The following is a 19,782-nucleotide window of genomic DNA, read 5'->3' as shown; positions in this document are numbered from 1 at the left end:
ACCCAGCCAAGAGGCCGGACACCCCTTACCCGCTGCCCTTCCGCCACCACCCCAGCCCCAGCACAGCATCCCCGACGTCTTCATCTGGATGATGAGCAACAACAAGCGCGTCGCCTACGCGCGGGTGCCCTCCAAAGACCTGCTCTTCTCCATCGTGGACGAGGAGACGGGCAAGGACTGCGCCAAGGTCAAGACACTCTTCCTCAAGGTGCCAAAGGGGGCAGACGGGCGGGGGCTGGATCCTTTCAGTGGGTCAGTCTCCCCTTGATGGGAGCCACAGCCCCACCTGGGTCTGGCGGGCTGAGCCCTCAGGTAGCAGGTGCTCAGAGGAGAGCCCCCATCTCCCTCTGTCTCCCATCCGCCCCCCGTCAGGGTCCCACCCTCTGACCAAGGCCTCCACCAGCCCCTGACCCTTCCCCAACTTGTGGGTCCTGGCAGCTGTCAGGCTCCTGGTGACCCCACGCCCGTCCCCAGCTGCCGGGGAAGAAGGGCTTCGGCTCGGCAGGCTGGGCAGTGCAGGCCAAGCTGGAGTTCTACCTGTGGCTGGGCCTCAGCAAGCAGCGCAAGGACTTCCTGTGTGGCCTGCCCTGTGGCTTCGAGGAGGTCAAGGCTGCCCAGGGCCTGGGTCTGCACTCCTTCCCACCCGTCAGCCTGGTCTACACCAGTGAGTCAGGACTCTGCCGTCTGGGTGGGCCCCTCACTTCCACCCTCACTGGGGAGGGGCCTGGAGGGCTGCCTGCTCCCAGAGCCTCAGGCTGCTGTCCCCACAGAGAAGCAGGCCTTCCAGCTCCGAGCCCACATGTACCAGGCCCGCAGCCTCTTTGCCGCAGACAGCAGCGGGCTCTCGGACCCCTTCGCCCGGGTCTTCTTCATCAACCAGAGCCAGTGCACGGAAGTGAGCGCCTGGGGAAGGGGCGTGGTTCTGACTTTGAGAACCCTGGGAGGCCCAGAGACATGGGACTTCCAGTCCCCTAACTCTCAGGGGGAAGCCTGGCAGGTGACTGCAGGCCCAGGTCACACTGGTAAAGGCTACAGCCATTAATTGTTAGACTCACAAGACGGGGAAGACATTGGCTGGGAGCGGAGAGCAACCTCATATTAGCCTTGCTTTTAAGATTTCCAGAGGAATCAGGGAACTTCGCACTCCTGCCCCAGGTTCCCTGGAAGCTGCAGCAAGTAGGAGTGGCTCCTGCTTGTGTATCCACCCACTCATCGTCACTTGTGGCCTATCTCCCCATCCCATGCTGTAGGTGCTAAATGAGACCCTGTGTCCCACCTGGGACCAGATGCTGGTGTTTGACAACCTGGAGCTGTACGGCGAAGCTCACGAGTTGCGGGACGATCCCCCCATCATTGTCATCGAAATCTACGACCAGGATACCATGGTATGGGTGGGCTCTGGCGCCAGGGATCCCACAGCAGCATACCTACCCTTCGTGCCTGCACTCCACCTGCACGGATGCTGGGCCCGCCACCTCCCTGACCCCCTTCGGCCAGGTGCTTACTGGGGAGCCGAGAGTCTGGGCTGCTGACCAGTCCCTCCAGGTGCCTCCTGCAGGTTCCTGGCATCCTGACCGGTTCCTGACAGCGTGGGGCTCAGGGCGCCAGGCCCAGGCACCCCTGCCTCCTGCACAGAGAGACTGAGCTCAGATGTGCCGGCAAGCCCTGCACACCAGCCTCCCACCCCAGGGCCCCCAGCTCCTGCCCCCCACCCCACGCAATCAGTAACAGCCTCGCAGCTCTTCGCGGAGGCTCTGGAGTGGGGAGTGAGGGATTGGGTGACCCCCAAGAGTCAGGGAGCCAACTTTCTACAAAGCACCTCAGCTGTTGAGGTGCCTGAGAGAGCCCTGGACTAGACGCAGGAGGACCTGTGTCTAGTTCTGAGTCCTGCATCTGCCATTCACTGACTGCCTGGCCTTGAATGAGTCTTTGGTGGTCCCTGAGGCTTGGTTTTCTCCATCTGTAAAATGAGTGATCACACCTGCCCCTTACAACAACTCACAGGGCTGTGGGAAGGACTAGATGACATCACAGGTGTGAACACGTTTGGCAAACATTGAGCACCGAGAAGCCATCTGGGTTGTTTGTCGTGTCAGGGCAAAGCCGACTTCATGGGCCGCACCTTCGCCAAGCCGCTGGTGAAGATGGCAGACGAGGCCTACTGCCCACCCCGCTTCCCGCCCCAGCTCGAGTACTACCAGATCTACCGCGGCAACGCCACGGCGGGAGACCTGCTGGCCGCCTTCGAGTTGTTGCAGGTAGGGCCTCAGGGAAGAGGGGCTGTGGCCTGGTGGTGGTGGTGGGGGCCTCTCTCCTTCCCTCCCTGACCGAAGCTGGGGGCCTGGGGCCGTTCGGCCTTCCCTGTGTCCCCATATCTCATGGCAGACAACTCATGGGGAGAGAGACCTCTCTCCTGCCTCCCTGTGTGTGACCTGTGACCCCCATTCCCCAGATTGGGCCTACAGGGAAGGCTGACCTGCCACCCATAGACGGCCCGGTGGACATGGACCGAGGGCCCATCATGCCTGTCCCCGTGGGCATCCGGCCCGTGCTCAGCAAGTACCGCGTGGAGGTGCGTGAGGGGCCTGCGCGGCCCTCCCTGGCCTGCCCAGCACAAGCCCCTGCTGTGTCTTCCATCCTGGCCTCCCTGTTCCCGCTCACTCTCCCTCCAGCGAGGGTCACGCACGCACTGCACTGTTGCTGAGCAGACTCCGCCATCTTCAGCCCACTCCTCGTGTGCAGATGAGGAGACTCAGGGCCCAGGAGGGGAAGTGACTTGCCCAAGGTCACCAGCGGGAGCAGCAGCAGACCCAGGCTCCTGCCCAGTCTAGGGCCTCCCGCTCTGCACGGAGGTGCACAGCCACGTTCCAGGACTGTCCCCAGGGTCTGCCCTGTCCTGTCTGCCCCCCTCCTCCGCCCACCCCAACCCTGCAGCCCAGACCTCGAGGATGCCCACCCTCCTCCACTCTCCTGGCCCACTCCCACCCTCTGGAATCTCCCACCCCACCGCCCAATTCCTTCTCAGGTGGCCCAGTGTCCCCATGGCTGCCTTCCTTGACTGAAGGGCTGTCCCTGCCCAACCATCTCCCAGGTACTGTTCTGGGGCCTGCGGGACCTGAAGCGGGTGAACCTGGCCCAGGTGGACCGGCCACGGGTAGACATCGAGTGTGCCGGGAAGGGGGTGCAGTCGTCGCTGATCCACAACTACAAGAAGAACCCCAACTTCAACACCCTCGTCAAGTGGTTTGAAGTGGTGAGTGCAGGCCAGGGCAGAGCGGCCGGTGTGGCGCGGCTGGCCGCGTTTCTCTGCCCTCTTCCCTGAGGCTCAGGCCCCGCATCGCCAACACCCCCAGGACCTCCCAGAGAACGAGCTCCTGCACCCGCCCCTGAACATCCGCGTGGTGGACTGCCGGGCCTTTGGCCGCTACACCCTGGTGGGCTCCCACGCCGTCAGCTCCCTGCGACGCTTCATCTATCGGCCTCCAGACCGCTCGGCCCCCAGCTGGAACACCTCGGGTACGGTCACACCCAAAGCCCAGGCCTGGCCCCACCGTGTCCGCAGAAGGGGCTCCAGTTCACCACCCACTCCAAGCCACTGCCAGAGTTTGCTCCTTGAGGAGACTCCAAGGGGGCTGGGAGAGGGCAGGAAGGAAGGTCCCATCCCAGGGGCCAAGGAAGGCTGCCCAGGGCCGCCCCTCACTCCAGAGCCAGAGGGCCAAGCTGGACATGCCCTTGCAGGCAGATGGCATCCGTGCGGGTCGGTGGAGGAGACCCAGCCTCCTCCAGCCTCCCTGCCGGCGGCTGCCCCTTCTCCCCACACATGTTCCCCCCGTATCACGTCTTTCCTCCTTCAACTGCCCTGTCCCTCCCTCTCCCCTCAGAAGGCTCCAGAATCAGCTTTAGGCCTTTGCTCCTTCCTGCCCCTTGACTCTCTCTGTCCCTCCTGCTCCTCCCCTGTCTGCCTGTCTGTCCGTCTGTCCGTCTCTCTGTCCAGTCAGGCTTCTCCAGCACTGCCACGTGCTGCGCAACGGGGGTCCCTCCTCTCACCCCACAGGAGAGGTCGTGGTGAACATGGAGCCGGAGGTGCCTGTCAAGAAGCTGGAGACCATGGTGAAGCTGGATGCGGTAAGGCGGGCGGCTCAGCCCCACGCGTTCTGGGAACACACAGCTTCGTGCGGCTTGGCCTGCGGGCCAGGCCCTCTGCCCCGAGAGAGCAGCATTAGGTCACATCTTCGGCGTATGACGGTCAAGGACTAACCTTGCTTGTGTGTGCAAACAGCTCCATCCTAACCTGTCCCGGCATGCACACACGTGCATGTACGTGTGTGGAAAACCAGCCATTCACATGCAACACTCCCCAGGCCTGGGATTGGGAGGGATTTCCAGGTGGAAGCTCCTTGTTCCTCTTGGCCTTGGCACTAGGGCCGTTCATCTGCCAGGGGGAGACCTGTCTCCTGGGGCTGAGTGTGGAAATGGCTGATGGGCTGCAGACTCTGCAGGGGAGGATGGGGGGGGTGTGCGGCCTGCAACAGGCCGCCTGAGGTCCAGACACTGCAGAGTGGCCGGAGTGGGCTTCCTGCCCGCCACATCCTCTCATCCCGTTCCCAACCTCACGTGTTCCACGCGGCCTGGGGCATCTCCTAGCTTCCACTCCCTGAGCAGCCTCTCCTCCTCGGGGGGCAAAAAGCCCGCTCGTTTCCAGCCATCAGCAGCGCAAGTCAGAGGGTGGCACAAGCCGGAGCTTCCCTAGGGTCCCTCCCTCCGGCTCTGGCGGACTGTTTGGCCCCGTCCTTTTCCGCTGCGTGACTGTGTGTGTTAGCTTGACAGAGGCAGCCTGCCCTGGGAAGGCGGAAGGATGGGTGGAAGTTGACCTATTTAGCTGATATTCCTGCTCGCCTTCCCTGCGCCCAGGGCAGCCTTCCCTCCCCAACCCCGACTGCTCTTTGAAATCACCGAGCAGTTTAAAATTATGCCAGTGCCCAGCGCCTGCCCTGCACACTCAGTGTAGTCCTGGCGCTGGTATCACTAAGAGAGTAAATTTCTAACGTTTTCATCACAAAAAATGTTAAATATTTGCAACGATAGATGTGTTAACTAGCCTAATGTAATCATTCCACATTATATTAAAAAACTATAACACCACATTGCACTCATAAATATATATAACTATAATTTATCAATATGCAATTTTTAAAAAGTAAAATAAATAGAAAAAAAATTATAACAACTCCCTGGGGTGATTCTCCTGTGCACCAAGGCTAAGAGCCACTGCCCTAGAAAGTCTCAGGAATCGTCAGAAACATCCTTGAAGCAGACCCTTTGCTCTTCTCGTTCATGCACACTTGGCCTGTGGGCACAGGAGCCCCCAACACACAGGGGACATCTGTCTCTGTGTGAGCCTCTAAGCTCCTGTCCCTGTATCCCCCACGCGCCCTGTGCTGGGCTGCTGCCTGCCACTTCAGGGCCTGGTGGCTAATTCTGTCCCTGTCTCCTTGGCTCCCCTCTGCAGACTTCTGATGCCGTCGTCAAGGTGGATGTGGTGAGTGAGGGGACCCTGCAGGGGCTCTGGGGCGAGAGGGCCCTGCACTGGCAATGGTGTCGGGCCAAAGGGCCCAGAGTAGGGACTGAGCCAGCCCTAGCCCCCGGATGCTCAGGCCAGCGCAGCCCTCCAAAGAGGCAGAGGGAAGGAGCTGGATGGACAGCAAGGTCCTGAATGCCAATCCAGCCGTGGCCAGATGCTCACATTGGCAGGTCATGGCCTTCTCTGGCCCACGGCATCCTCTGCCACCCCTTGGACATTGGTAGCCTCATGGAGCCTGGGGCTTCCTGGGAGCAGAAGGCAGGATGCGCAGGGGCCCTCGGGATTGTCCAGGGTTCTGGGAAGGGCCAGGGAGCAGGGGCCCACGCAGGACTCGGGACCTGGCCATGCTGCAGGCTGAGGAGGAGAAAGAGAAAAAGAAGAAGAAGAAGAAGGGCACCGCGGAGGAGCCGGAGGAGGAGGAGCCGGATGAGAGCATGCTGGACTGGTGGTCCAAGTACTTCGCCTCCATCGACACCATGAAGGAGGTGAGGCCCTGGGCAGCAGCTAGAGGGCGGCGGAGGAGTCCAGCTGGGGGAGGTGAACACTCAGACCCTCCCGCCAGCTTCTTTCTCCCCCACCCGCCAAGCTGGCTCCCTACCTCCATTAATACGAGCTCGAGCTGGCCACGTCTCACATCCTTGAAGTTCTTGCTCAGAACTCACCCTTTCCAGGATGAGGGTGCGGTCTACCCCCCTGGCTTGCCTTCCTCTTGTCCTCATTCGTTCACTCCACAAACATCTCTTGAGTGTACGTGATGACACATCTGAGGTGCTGTGGGAGCCCAAAGATAAGACGCCACCCCCGCCCTCAGGGGCCGCCAGTACACTGGACAAAATGGGCATGTGAACAGAGACTTACAGTGTGATAACAGGCAAATCAAGGCTGGGGGGAGCCAGGGAAGGCTTCACGGAGGAGGTGACCTTTGTGAAAAAGGAGAAATATGTTCTCAGAGGTTGAAAAGGAACAACTGCTTCTCAATGGCCCTTACAAGTCTTCTTCAAACTGTTTATTTTACATGGCTTGGTCACCGTCACTGTGAAAGATTCTTCTCCTTTCACATGTATGTGGGATCCATCTGCTGAGCCAGACTGCAGGTTCCAGAAAGTGCGTTTCTCCTCCCCCTCATTTGTCTCTTCTCCACGCTGTGCGCTTAGCTCAGGGCGCTCTGACCGGCCGGCTGTCCAGGGGGACACGTGCCTGCAGTTTCCTCAGTGAGCCTGAGCTGATCCAGCCACGCTCTCTCCCAGGCCCTTCCTGTGACCCAAGCTGGGTGTGATGTCACCGTCCGTGTTGGTCAGAGCACACGTGAAGATGCTGTAGCAAGTTAGAGTGGCGGGAACAAAACAGAAATTTCTTCCTTTCTTACATGATACCTTAGAATGCCGGGTTGGGCAGGTACAGTGACTCAGGGGTGTCAGGAACTAATACCCTGCCCTCTTGTCTCTGGAATCTGTAGGGTTACAGATGGCTCACCAGCAAGTCCTAATTCCTGTGCGCAGGAAGGGTTAGAGAGAAGGAGAGGAGGCATATCCCTTTCCTATTCAGGGCTAACGTCACGTCTGCTCACATTCGGCAGAATCTAGTGTCCCTTAGCCATACTTAGCTGCAAAGGAGGCTGGGAAATGTAATCTTTTTCAAGGTGGCTGTGTGCCCAGCAAAGCTTCTAAAGAATAGGAGGGAAGATATAATTGGGAGCAACTAGCAGTGTCTTATCCCATCATCACCTCCTGGATTCCAGTTGGCCAGGCTGCATGGAGCTCCAAGAGGCTGCCTGGTCGCATCTCTACTCCTGCAATTTCTGAAAACTGCCACCAGGTGGCAGTGGTGACTTAGTTGAAACCCGGTGATTTTAGTTTCTAGTTGGGATGTGCCGAGTGAAAGTACATTCTCTTAGTTATACTTTACTACATTTTAAAAAAATTCGTTAATACCTCTAAGAAGCAACATTAAAGTGCATTATATTTTTAAATGATACACAATTTAAAGATTGATAAATCCCTAATTAGTCATATAGTACACATAATAAATTTTTTTAACCCGCTTAAGCGGAGCACATGATGGATTTGAATGCAGTAGGAAAGAGTATCTGCTTCTAGAGCATTTAAGACTGGTCTGGGCCCACAGTTTGGGGTCAACAGACCCCTCCTCAGGAAGCCCACCTTCCCTCCTCACCTCGTCTTTTGGCAGCAACTTCGACAACAAGAGGTTTCAGGAATTGACCTGGAGGAGAAGGAGGAGGTGGAAAACAGCGAGGGTGAGCCCGGGAATCCCGGATCTCTGCCTCCTCTTCCCCTGCCTTCCTGCCTGCTTCTCTTTCCCCACCGCCCCCCGCCCCGCTACGGCCCTCGCAGCTGCAGTAGCCAGGGGCGGACAGCAGCAGCGGTCCCTGGGCACCAGGGCAGGCTAAGCCCTTTATCTAGAGCGGCTTCTGCTCTGACAGTTCAGCAGCCACAGTGATGGACAGACATTTACAGCCACAGAACATCAGAGCTGGAAGGATCCTCCGAGCTCATCCCATCTAGCATTTTCCAGACCTTTTTTCATGGAAGAATATCGATGGGCATTCTAGAGGGACGAGAGGGTTCTGTGGTCAAATCAGTATAGGAAATGCTGATTTAAGCAGGTTCTTTTGGTGCAGGAATTCCCAGAGCCTTTAATAAGCAAATATTGTTATAAATCTCTGAAAGGAAGACAGAGTATAAAGTATTTCCCCGGCTTATTAGACTACAATAGGCTTCCTTCTAAAGCATTCCAACATCACCTGTACCTGGTACTCCGCTGAATGTGGTTTGGAAAATGCTAATGTAGAATGAGCTTGTTACTACTATGGACAAGAAGAGTGAGGCAGGTGAGAGGGACGGTGCTGTGCAGCGACAGGCCATGCTCCTTCCTGCCCCACGCTGCCAAGGGGCATGACCTGAACGCACTTGCACGAGGCAGGCGTGCAGGGAGTGCATTTTGCGGCTGAGCACATGCAGACCCTGGAAGTGTCATCAGTAAAGTACATTAGTGGCAGGGCTGGGTCCTGACCCCGGCCTTCCTGCTCTGATCGTTTCTGCCCCATCCCCCACCCCCCACTGAGCTGCGTGGGGCCTCCTTTTCTGCTCCTGGCCAGGCCTGAAGGGGCCGACGAAGGGCAAGGACAAGGCAAGGGCCGCAAAGGAGGAGAAGAAGAAGAAGACCCAGAGCCCGGGTCCCGGACAGGGTCCTGAGGCCCCAGAGAAGAAGAAGCCCAAGATTGATGAGCTTAAGGTGAGGGTCTGGATGTAGACCCGCCAGGGAGCTGGGGGTGTGAGGCAGCAGATGGGGCAGGATGAAAGCTGGTGACAGGCAGTGGACCCCTGATGGCCTGGTCTGGCCCAGGTGTACCCCAAGGAGCTGGAGTCCGAGTTCGACAACTTTGAGGACTGGCTGCACACTTTCAACCTGCTGCGGGGCAAGACCGGGGACGATGAGGACGGCTCGACTGAGGAGGAGCGCATCGTGGGCCGCTTCAAGGTCAGGGAGGAGCGCGGGCCCAGCCCCTGAGCACCCCCACCACCCCAGGTTCTCTCCCCACCCTTGCCACTGCCCTGGCCGCTCCGTCCAGAAACACCGCACTGCCCCTGGCCCAGCAGCTAAAGGGCTGAGGCCCTGCTGCGGCAGTGTCCACACCTTCCCGCGCCGTGAGCTATTTTGAGCGCCACCCCTGCCTGTGCCCAGGCAAGCTTGCACCCTGACCCACACTTGCCTCACCCCAGGGCTCCCTCTGCGTGTACAAAGTGCCACTCCCAGACGACGTGTCCCGGGAAGCCGGCTACGACCCCACCTATGGCATGTTCCAGGGCATCCCAAGCAATGACCCCATCAACGTGCTGGTCCGAGTCTATATAGTCCGGGTGAGACTCCCATTGTGTCCCCTCCCTGCCAGTCCCTGAGGCCTCCCTGAGCTCCCTGAGCAGATGCAAACTGCCCACCCCAGCCTAGGAGGCACCAGGGAGGCCATCTGGTCTAGACCCCACCTTTCCTAGAGGAGGAAGCTGAGGCCCAGAGAGGGACAGCCACCTGCCTAGAGTCACACAGCAAGTCTCCTCACTCTGGTCCAGTGCTCCTGTCCCTGCCCTTCCCCATCATGGGACCCTCAGGCAGCGGGGCAGGGGCACTGGCAGACGAGCCAGGTGTGGGGAGCTTGCTGAGGCAGCACCCCCATCCCAGGCCACAGACCTGCACCCTGCGGACATCAACGGCAAAGCCGACCCCTACATCGCCATCCGGCTAGGCAAGACTGACATCCGCGACAAGGAGAACTACATCTCCAAGCAGCTGAACCCTGTCTTTGGAAAGTAAGGCCTCACGGTGCCCTCCCCCGCCTCAACTCTCCCAGCCAGCCCACCCTACAACCCTCCTCCAACCCCACCTGCCAGGTCCTTTGACATTGAGGCCTCCTTCCCCATGGAGTCCATGCTGACCGTGGCTGTGTATGACTGGGACCTGGTGGGTACAGACGACCTCATTGGGGAAACCAAGATCGACCTGGAGAACCGCTTCTACAGCAAGCACCGAGCCACCTGTGGCATCGCCCAGACCTACTCCATGTGCGTGGGGCGTGGGGCAGGGTGCAGGGCGTGCCAGCTGCACCTTGACTCTAAAACAAGATTCAGAGCATGGAGATTTAGGAAGGTAGACATACTATGGTTTCTGCCCCAGGCCGGGCCTCTGCCCCTGCAGGCTCTGGGCACAGGCTTCAGGGGACAGGACTGCAGATCCCAAGACAAGGAGAGGACCAGGGGATTCCAGGACAGAGGAGGCAGGACGAGGAGACAAGAATGGGCTGGGGAGGGGGGGAAGGGAACAGAGGAGGGGGAAGAGTCCACTGGGGATCTGGGCCAGCCTCTGCCACGTACAGGCTGTGCGAGCCTGGTCAAGTCCCTTAACCTCTCTGGTTTTCAGTTTGATCATGGGAGTCTTTGAGGTTCCAGAGGAGTGGGCACAGTAGGGGATGGAGTGGGGCTGGGTTGGGGGACACTGAGCATGTGTTGGCAGCAGCCCTAGCGTCCCAGGTGAGCCTGGAGCCCAGGGCAGGCCCACTCGCTGACAAGGGGCAACAGCCAATTTCAGAGAACCAGCTGCCACCAGTTGCTGCCCGGGGATGGCTCAGTCCCAGCCAAGCCCCACCAGGCCTGTGTGTCACCTCACGCAGACATGGCTACAATATCTGGCGGGACCCCATGAAGCCCAGCCAGATCCTGACCCGCCTCTGCAAAGATGGCAAAGTGGACGGCCCCCACTTCGGGCCCCCCGGGAGAGTGAAGGTGGCCAACCGCGTCTTCACTGGGCCCTCCGAGATTGAGGATGAGAATGGTAACAGGGCACTGGGTGGAGCCACCTGCTCCCCTTCCAGGGGGTTCCAGAGGCCAGGAGAGACCCACACTTCCCTGGGGGGACCTCAAGGCCAAGGCTGGTTGCCCTTAGCCCAAGCCCCCTCCTGTCTGCCCACCCACTGCTCTTCCACCCCCTCCTACACTGCACTTCCCACTTGTTCCCGCACACACATCCCGGCATCCCAGTGGCAGAGGGAGGTTATCCTCATTCTGCAGAGGAGCAAACCAAGATCCAACAAGTTTCAACGACTTGCCCAAAGTCAAGTGGCTCTTTAGAGGCAGAATGAGGGTGTGGACCCAGGGCCATCTGGCTCCAAGCCCTGGGCTCTCCCCACTTCTCTGCCCATGACTTTCCAGAGAATTAGGAGGCATCTGTGTCGGGGAACTTGTGGCCATCCCCTTCAGGGGCTGGGGTAGGATGTGGATTCTCCCTCCCTGACCCCTCTCTCACAGCCCAGCAGGTTCCTCTGGTCGGCTTCTCCAAGCAGAGGGAAACTAAGGGCACAGACCTTTCTTGGTCCTAATAGGCCAAGCCGAGACCTTGGGCAAGCCACTTCTCCCTCTGTGCCTCAGTTTCCCCAACAGTAAAATGACAAGTGATGGCTCAGGGGCTTCTTTGTGCCCCTAAGTCTCTTGCCCCAGCAAAGGTCTCTTGATTCTGCTGAGCCCGTGTGCAGCTGATCCACTGGCACCCACAGGTCAGAGAAAGCCCACGGACGAGCATGTGGCACTGTCGGCCCTGAGGCACTGGGAGGACATCCCCCGCGTGGGCTGCCACCTGGTGCCGGAACATGTGGAGACGAGGCCACTGCTCAACCCTGACAAGCCGGGCATCGAGCAGGTGATACTTGCCTGGCTGGGACCTGGGGTTCTTGAGTATTTGGGCCCAGGGATTCCCAGCCTGGGTCTGTAAAGGTAGAAGCTGGCCTGTCTGGGAAGCCTGGCAGGTGCCTCCCCACCAAGACCCCTCAGGGTAACTAGAATGGCAAGTGTCTTTGCTTTGACTGACAATTACATCAGCTCAGTAGAGACCTGGGCTGTCTCCCTCAGAAGCTGTGATTGGCTATTGGTGACATCACAGGAATTCCTGGCATCCAAAGATGGAAATTGATGAATGGGTCCTTGACAGGACAAAGGTTGGGAGGGAGAGTGGAGCTGACCTTCCTGGGCAGAGGGAGAAGTCCCTGGGAGATCTGCCATGCCCCCCTCTTCCTCAGGGCCGCCTGGAGTTGTGGGTGGACATGTTCCCCATGGACATGCCGGCCCCTGGGACACCTCTGGACATCTCTCCCCGGAAGCCCAAGAAGTGAGCTGCCGGGCCCAGCCCTGCCCCCTCCCACCCCCCACCCCCCCCACCCTGCTCCTCCCCACCCCACTCCACCCACTTCTACCAAGGCCCGGCCCTTCCTGCAGGAGGCTCAGGCCCAGAGGGTTTGGATCAGTTGCCTTTTCTGGGCCCTGGGTGTGGCCACCAGGCTACCTCGTGGAGGAGAGACAGACCAACCAATCAGTAGAGCTGTAGGCCTGCTCCGCGGGTCCCCATTGGCTGTAGCAGAGGCCACACCCCCACTCCCACCGAGCCACACCCAGCTCCCTCCGGTGCACCTCCATCCTCACCTGCAGACTCGCTCTCACACACGCACCTTGCGCACGCACAGCGCTCCTGAGAGTGCCCGACACACACCCGCACGACGCACCCGTTCACAAGACACAGACCCCGGGAGCTTGCTCCGTGTCGCCTTCAAAGTGCCTGCCAATGATGTGTGCAGGAGCAAGTGCCTGGGCGAGGTGTGAGGTGGCAGCACTGGCTCAGGAGCCAAGCCACCTGCCTCTCCGAGCTGACCCTGGCCAGATCACTTTGGTTCCCTGGTCCTCAGTTTTCCCGTCCGTGAAGTGGCAGGTTCGAGTCGCTGCCCGCTCTGACAGCCTCAGTGTGTGGGTTCAGGGCCAGCTTCGCGGGCACAGGAAGCTTCACAGGGCCTCGCGCTCAGAGGGGCCCCGTTCTTGTTTTCATCCTCGGATGCTGCCTTCTTGAAATTCTTGGTGATTTCTTAACAGGGCTCTGCATTTCCATTTTGCACTGGCCCTGGCAAATTATGCAGCCAGCTCTGCCTTTACTCTCCTCCAAGGCCGAGGCCACCAGTCTGCTGTTCCAGAGCCCACCAATGGGAGGCACCCCAGCCCGTTGGCCACTCTGGACTTGTAGTCCAGGGCGTCAGTCTGTTTCCGGAACTTCATGGACAGCCAGGCTCCCATCGATTTTTAGCGGATGACTCAACCTCACTCCTAATGATTGAAACATAACTGTGTCATTCATAATTACAATTAAACCTTGAGGGAAAAATCCTCTTTGGGGACAAGGACATACAGGAAGCCAGATTCCATGGGCTTCCATTGCTGGCTCCTGGGCTTAAATGTTAAATTTCTCTTGGAACTGGAGGGCAGAGTCTGGCCTCTGAGAGAGAGAACTTGCTCCTGACCCTCCAGACCTCACTTCAGCCAGCCCCAGCAGCCAGTCCTCTCCCCGTCCCGTCCTTGTCCTTGGTCAGCCTCCCTGCCGGGAGAGTGCTCTGGGTCTCCGAGCTCCAGCCAGACTGACTCTGCCCGGGGCAGGGCCAGCGTCTCTCTCACCCACGTGCCTGGCTGACTCTCTTGCTCACCCTGGGACCCCACTGGACAGAGGCCTCCCTCGGCCACAGCCTGGCCCAGGCCCCATGCTAAGCCCAGGTCCCTAGGCAGCTACTCCCCGTCACCTCATCTCCAGCTCCTGCCCCATCTTCACCCCAGGACCCCAGCATAACCCTGACCCCAGGCTGCTGACAGGCCCCCTCTCCCCCTGCCCAGGTATGAACTGCGGGTCATCGTGTGGAACACGGATGAGGTGGTCCTGGAGGACGACGACTTCTTCACTGGGGAGAAGTCCAGTGACATTTTTGTGCGGGGGTGAGTGAGAGGTCCCGGCACGGGAGGGGCTGAGCCCCCTTCCTGGGAGGCAGGACAGGAGGTGGAGGGGGGCCTGGGGTGGGGGGAGGCCCCACCAGGTGTGGCCACAGGTCTGGAGGTGTGGCTCCCTGCAGGTGGCTGAAGGGCCAGCAGGAGGACAAGCAGGACACGGACGTCCACTACCACTCCCTCACTGGTGAGGGCAACTTCAACTGGCGCTACCTGTTCCCCTTCGACTACCTGGCGGCCGAGGAAAAGATCGTCATCTCCAAGAAGGAGTCCATGTTCTCCTGGGACGAGACCGAATACAAGATCCCGGCGCGGCTCACGCTGCAGATCTGGGATGCTGACCACTTCTCCGCCGACGACTTCCTGGGTGCGGCGCAGGGCAGGGGCGGGGCCTGGGATCCAGAACTGAGGAGGCGCGGGGGGTGGTGGGAGGTGGGGACAGGGAGAGCCAAGCCTGGGGCTCGGAGCATCATTCCTTCCAGTCTGTCAGAGCCAGAGGCATCAGATGGGGCTCCTGCCCGTCCGGGACCCACCTAAGCATGCCCGGGCAGATGTCCTCAGTGTCATAATCGGGCTGACAAGGTGCTTTGAGCACACCGAGGAGGGGACAGTCAGTGCTGATGGGGGGATCTGCGAGGCTCCTTAAGGGAGTCGGGAAACTTCCTTGGACCTCAGGTTGCTCCTCTGTAAAGCAAAGTTTCCCTCCAAAACTCTAATCTGCATCTGCGAGCTTGTGGGCTTATGGGATTAGCAGGACTTTAACAGAATGGATGCACGGGGGTGGGGGACTGGGGAGACCTCAGGAGAGACCCCCCCCAGGCTGAAGGAAGGGCCTGAGCAAAGCACGGGGGGTGGGCAGTTGCCCAGAGAGCCTGAGAGAGACCTCGACTGAGGCCAAGGAGCTGGAGTGAAGCGGGAGGATGAGATACAGGCTCGGGCAGTCTACACCAGCACACAAGGGGCAAGGAGGCCAGAACTCCATCCCCCTGCCCCCCTGCCCCCTCCATGTTCACCCAGAGCTGACTCTGAGGTTGCCACAGGGGCCATCGAGCTGGACCTGAACCGGTTCCCGCGGGGTGCGAAGACAGCCAAGCAGTGCACCATGGAGATGGCCACCGGGGAGGTGGACGTGCCTCTGGTTTCCATCTTCAAGCAGAAGCGTGTCAAGGGCTGGTGGCCCCTCCTGGCCCGCAACGAGAATGACGAGTTTGAGCTCACGGTGGGCACCACCTCCTGCCCGGGCTGTGGGCGTGGGCAGGGCCTGCCTGGGCGCTGAGGGCCCACACCTGGCCTGGGCACTGGGACCTTTCTGTCCTTCTCTGCAGGGCAAGGTGGAGGCTGAGTTGCATTTACTGACCGCAGAGGAGGCAGAGAAGAATCCGGTGGGCCTGGCCCGCAATGAACCTGACCCCCTAGAGAAACCCAAGTGAGTACCCTGCCCGCCTGGCCCTCCTGCCGGGAACAGATTCTTGGGAGCACTGGAACAGGAAGGAGGGGCCAGAACTTTCCAGTCTTCTTTGCCCCTACTCCCCAGGGACCCTCTCTGTTTCTTTCTGGGCCACAGCCTCATAGCAGGGGGCCCCCTCCCTCCCCTCTGCTGCCCCTGAACCCCACCACCTCCCTCTAAACCAGAGGACAGCTATGAGCACAGGGAAGCAGTTCCTCTCCCAGGAGAGGCCCCACTGAGCAGAGCTAAATGCTCTCCCTGGGTTTTGCCAAAGCAAGCAGCTCCTATGGTGGCATTTGGGGCCCCAGCCAGCCTTGGTGGCCGGAAGGAACCCAGAACTCCACACACGCAGCCCAGCTCGGCTTCCCTCTTGGCCGGACCCTCACCACAACCCAGCCCTCATCCTCCCGGTCCTTTCTCTGCGCTCCCTCTGCTCTTGCACCACCCCAGCCGGCCCGACACCAGCTTCATCTGGTTCCTGAACCCTCTCAAGTGTGCCCGCTACTTCTTGTGGCACACCTGTCGCTGGCTGCTCCTCAGACTGCTGCTGCTCCTGCTGCTGCTCCTCCTCCTCGCCCTGTTTCTCTACTCCGTGCCTGGCTACCTCGTCAAGAAGATCCTTAGGGCCTGAGCCCGCAGCCTCCTGGGTCTGATACTTCTCCCTCTTTCCTCTGCACCAAGGGCTGGGCAGCATATGGAACACACACTCGCATGTGCACACACGTGTTCACAAACACGCACGCACACATGCGCACATATGTGCACGCACATACACATACACACACATGCACATGTTTACAAATATAAACAGGCACACACGTCAACAAACACACAGTGCACATGTGCACATATGCCACACATGTGCGTGCGCGCAAGCACATACACATGCACACATGTACACATGTCTACAAACATAAACAGGTACACACATGTGCATACACGTGCACACAAGCACATACACACACAAGCCCACACATACACAGCAACTTTGAAGTTTTCAAGACGGAGTAATAGACTCTCAGAACTAAAAACGACTATTTTCCATGTTTACATATTGGGCCAGACAGGTGAAGTCACTCACTCAAGGTCACTCAGCAAATTAGAGTAGAGCTGGGACTGGAGCCCAGGTTCCTGAGTCACCAATCCAGTGATCTTGTCACTACACCCCCTCCACTCCCAACAACATCCCTGACAGACTCTAACTCAATTGGCAGACAGGAGAAGGGAGAAAGGATTTGGCTAGGATTAGCCGCGAGTCCGGAAATAGTTCCCACCCGGGTGTGACCTCCCAATCCAGAGCTGTTTTCTGCCCTGCAGGATGATAATTCCATCCAGCTCAAACATCTAACAGTCACCACTGCCTAAGCACCCACTCACGTGCTCAGACCTCCACAGCCATTGTCCCCCTCCACCATGTCACCAGCTCCAGGAGGCAGGGACCACCATTAACCCCATTTTAGAAACAAAGAAACTGAGGCTCACAGAGGTGCCTAACTCGCCCACCACAGCTGGCATTGGAAACCAGGTGCCCTGCGCCTGAGCCCCTTCCGTGTGGCCCCACCACTACCGAGCTCAGCTCTCGGGGTGCAGTCCACATCCTCTGGGAGGTAGTAGTTTGAAAAAGCACATTCAGTCCTTTAAATTTTTTTTTGGCTTTTTGAGACAGAGTTTAGCTCTGTCGCCTGGGCTAGAGTGCCGTGGCATCAGCCTAGCTCACGGCAACCTCAAACTCCTGGGCTCAAGCGATCCTCCTGCCTCAGCCTCCCGAGCAGCTGGGACTACAGGCGTGCGCCACACTAACTTTTCTATTTTTAGTAAAGACAAATGTCTCGCTTTTGCTCAGGCTGGTCTCAAACTCCTGAGCTCAAGCGATCCTCCTGCCTGGGCCTGACAGAGTCTTAGGGTTACAGACGTGAGCCTACAGGGGCTGCTCTGACCCTCGCAGGGCCAGGTGGGGCAGAAGTTTATGTCCGTCAGACAGGAGAAGGTTAAACAACACTGATCTCACTGAGGACGGGGGCAGCACACAGAATGCACTGCTCACCACAGGAGCTTGCTGGCAATTAGAACTGCAGGCAGTGGTGGCCGTGGCTGCCCACCGCTGCAAGTGGCAGGTAGTGGCTGGATGGCTACACCACTGCCAGAAAGTGCCATTTAGGCCTTGGGAGGAGATGGGGCATCTGAGCTCCTGCAGGGAGGATAGGGTTTTGTAAGTAGCAAATCTGGTGCTTAGACCTAGGCTCAAACCCTGGCTTCAGCACTCACTACTTTGGGAGATGCAGCCATGACAGGACTTCTTGGGGTCTAGAAGTAAAGGGGGGGTCCTGGGGGGCGGCTCTGGCCCACTGTTTGACCGGCTCCTCCCTCCGCTCCGCAGCCGGCCCGACACTGCCTTTGTCTGGTTCCTCAACCCCCTCAAGTCCATCAAGTATCTCATCTGCACCCGGTACAAGTGGCTCATCATCAAGATCGTGCTGGCGCTGCTGGGGCTGCTCATGCTGGCCCTCTTCCTCTACAGCATGCCCGGCTACATGGTCAAGAAGCTCCTGGGCGCGTGAGGGCCTGCCACCTCCCGCCAGCACTGCTCCCGGCCGCCACGTTTGCCCCTCCTGTGGCCTGGACTCTTCCCCATGTCCCTCCTCAAAACTCAGGCCCTGGGATCTGCCTTCTGCTTGCTGGGCTGCCTTCCTCTCTGCCCCCGGCTGCTGCTTGCCCGGCCCTGCCCCTCTGATGCCCACCTGTGGGTTGGGGCCACCTGGACTGCCCACCTTGCTGAGGCTCCTCCCTTCAGGCCCTGGCTCCCGGGGAGGCCTCCCCCAAGCCTTACAAGTCTAGGATTAAAGCTTTCATGAAAGTAACTAAGGATCCTGGGCCAGCGCCCAGGGCGTGAAGAGAATGAATGAGCAAAAGGCATCCCCACCCTGTCCCTGCAGACAGCACCAGTCTTCACTGTGTATCAGGGGCCTGGCCTGACCCTCAAACCCACAGGGCCTTGCCCACTTCAGGCTCTGCTGGCTCCTCCTCCTCCCAGGCAGCCGCCTCGGCCTGGGTGCACAAGCCCAGTGCCTGTCCTGCCTGCGAGTTCTGTCACTTCCCAGAGCTCCTTCTGCCCAGGCTCGTGCTCACACGCCAGAGGAGGGGTGGTGACAAGCAGGAGAGGGAACCCTGCGCCCTCCCCACCCCCAGGCAGCCCCTGCCTCGGTTCCCCTGGGCTGCGGCTTGCACTGCAGGTGCTGCCCTGCTGGCGTCTGAGTTTCTGTTGGCTGTTTTTCCTTTCCCGGGTGATGAATTTTCTCTTAATAAAAGAAATCAAACACTGAGCTGACAAGTCTGCATTGCTCAGGTACAGGACAGCCACAGCCTGGGGGCCAAAGTCAGCAGGGCTCTAGGTCAGTAAGCTCAGTGCCAGCTGGGCCCGATGGCTTTCCTCCTTTGGGTACCTCTCCTGGCCCAGGGTTCAAGATGGACCTCAGGTCTCACACCACAGCCCAAAGAGCACACCAGGGTGGACCTAGGGGCCCTCAAAGCACCAAGAGTCCTTTAGGCCCAAGGACAGTCTGAAGGTTTAGGACCCCACAAGGGCCCAAAAGCTCCAGCCTCCACCCAGAGAAAGCAGCTCTCTCCAAAAGCCAGACAGGAGCTCTCTGCCGCTGGCCTCTGCCTCTGACACACCACGGTCTAAGCCCGGGACAGAGTCCCCTCATGGCACAGAGGTGGAGATAGGGGCCGTGTCTCACTAGACTCGACCTCTTTAAAGAGATTCAGCCACAACTTTTATTAATAAAACACTTTAATCATAATGGCAGGATACAGGTAACTCCTCTTGCTGCCTTATTTTGATTGGCTATAAAGAAAACTCTGGAAAATCCGGAGAGCGGGCCCAAATGCAGTCCCCTGGGTGACATGTGCCAGCCCCAGCACCAACACGAGCAGCAGCCCTAACATGTCAGCCTTTTGAGGTCCAGCTCTATTTTGTGGGTACCCGGAACACCTGAGTCGGAGGAACCTGCAGCTGAGAGTTTATCTGCAAAAGAAAGGGTGACGGTCATTACGTTTTCCCCAGGGCCCTCCTTCTTCATGACCTCTGTGGGGTCAGGTGTCCATGCTGGCCCTCCCATGGGCCTCCAAACCCCTGCAAGCATTTCCTCCCCAAAGCCAAGAGGGGCCTCGGAAGGTGCAGGCTACTTCCTTTAGGGGACAGGTCTCAGCTTCTGCTCAGCTAGGAACCTCGGCGAGGTTCCTAATCTTCCCTCCAGCCACTCTCTTTGACCCTTCCCTCTCCTCTTCACGTGTCCATTCTGTCCCCATCCTAACCTGCCCTTACCGCCTCCTCCGCCACCCTCTTGTACACAGTAGCATCCATGCAAGCAGGGACCATAGGGTCCCCAAATGTCTGGGTCCTATCATGGGCCAAGAGGCCATCATGATGCCAATGCCACCAT

At 59.0% G+C, this 19,782-nt stretch overlaps 2 protein-coding genes across 5 annotated transcripts in view; one reads left to right on the top strand and one right to left on the bottom strand.

The window, feature by feature from the left end:
* Positions 1 to 17,977, top strand: part of OTOF (otoferlin) — a 94,743-nt gene extending 76,766 nt beyond the window's left edge. The window contains exons 22-46 of one of the 4 annotated variants that reach the window (XM_012652461.1): positions 56 to 208; positions 475 to 664; positions 771 to 895; positions 1,251 to 1,385; positions 2,097 to 2,258; positions 2,453 to 2,572; positions 3,092 to 3,253; positions 3,354 to 3,516; positions 3,995 to 4,125; positions 5,510 to 5,539; positions 5,935 to 6,066; positions 7,769 to 7,835; positions 8,697 to 8,833; positions 8,945 to 9,079; positions 9,322 to 9,459; positions 9,776 to 9,903; positions 9,985 to 10,155; positions 10,761 to 10,921; positions 11,640 to 11,782; positions 12,159 to 12,247; positions 13,786 to 13,884; positions 14,019 to 14,260; positions 14,934 to 15,112; positions 15,219 to 15,319; positions 17,718 to 17,977. In XM_012652461.1, coding sequence (XP_012507915.1) covers positions 56 to 208; positions 475 to 664; positions 771 to 895; positions 1,251 to 1,385; positions 2,097 to 2,258; positions 2,453 to 2,572; positions 3,092 to 3,253; positions 3,354 to 3,516; positions 3,995 to 4,125; positions 5,510 to 5,539; positions 5,935 to 6,066; positions 7,769 to 7,835; positions 8,697 to 8,833; positions 8,945 to 9,079; positions 9,322 to 9,459; positions 9,776 to 9,903; positions 9,985 to 10,155; positions 10,761 to 10,921; positions 11,640 to 11,782; positions 12,159 to 12,247; positions 13,786 to 13,884; positions 14,019 to 14,260; positions 14,934 to 15,112; positions 15,219 to 15,319; positions 17,718 to 17,898 — 3,474 coding nt within the window. In that variant the 3' untranslated portion in view covers positions 17,899 to 17,977. Of the gene's footprint in view, positions 1 to 55; positions 209 to 474; positions 665 to 770; positions 896 to 1,250; positions 1,386 to 2,096; positions 2,259 to 2,452; positions 2,573 to 3,091; positions 3,254 to 3,353; positions 3,517 to 3,994; positions 4,126 to 5,509; positions 5,540 to 5,934; positions 6,067 to 7,768; positions 7,836 to 8,696; positions 8,834 to 8,944; positions 9,080 to 9,321; positions 9,460 to 9,775; positions 9,904 to 9,984; positions 10,156 to 10,760; positions 10,922 to 11,639; positions 11,783 to 12,158; positions 12,248 to 13,785; positions 13,885 to 14,018; positions 14,261 to 14,933; positions 15,113 to 15,218; positions 15,320 to 15,790; positions 15,988 to 17,717 lie in introns of those variants that run through there. The other 3 variants (XM_012652462.1, XM_012652459.1, XM_012652463.1) reach the window with 3 other exon arrangements.
* Positions 17,978 to 19,307: 1,330 nt separating this feature from the next.
* Positions 19,308 to 19,782, bottom strand: part of DRC1 (dynein regulatory complex subunit 1) — a 38,231-nt gene continuing 37,756 nt past the window's right edge. The window contains exon 18 of the mRNA XM_012652437.1: positions 19,308 to 19,364. Within this exon, the coding sequence (XP_012507891.1) occupies positions 19,308 to 19,364 (57 nt within the window). The remainder of the gene's footprint in view (positions 19,365 to 19,782) is intronic.

Source organism: Propithecus coquereli, unplaced genomic scaffold (assembly GCF_000956105.1).
Source record: "Propithecus coquereli isolate 6110/MARCELLA unplaced genomic scaffold, Pcoq_1.0 Scaffold39, whole genome shotgun sequence".
Lineage (NCBI taxonomy): Eukaryota > Metazoa > Chordata > Mammalia > Primates > Indriidae > Propithecus > Propithecus coquereli.
This window is presented reverse-complemented; position numbering and strand designations above follow the sequence as displayed.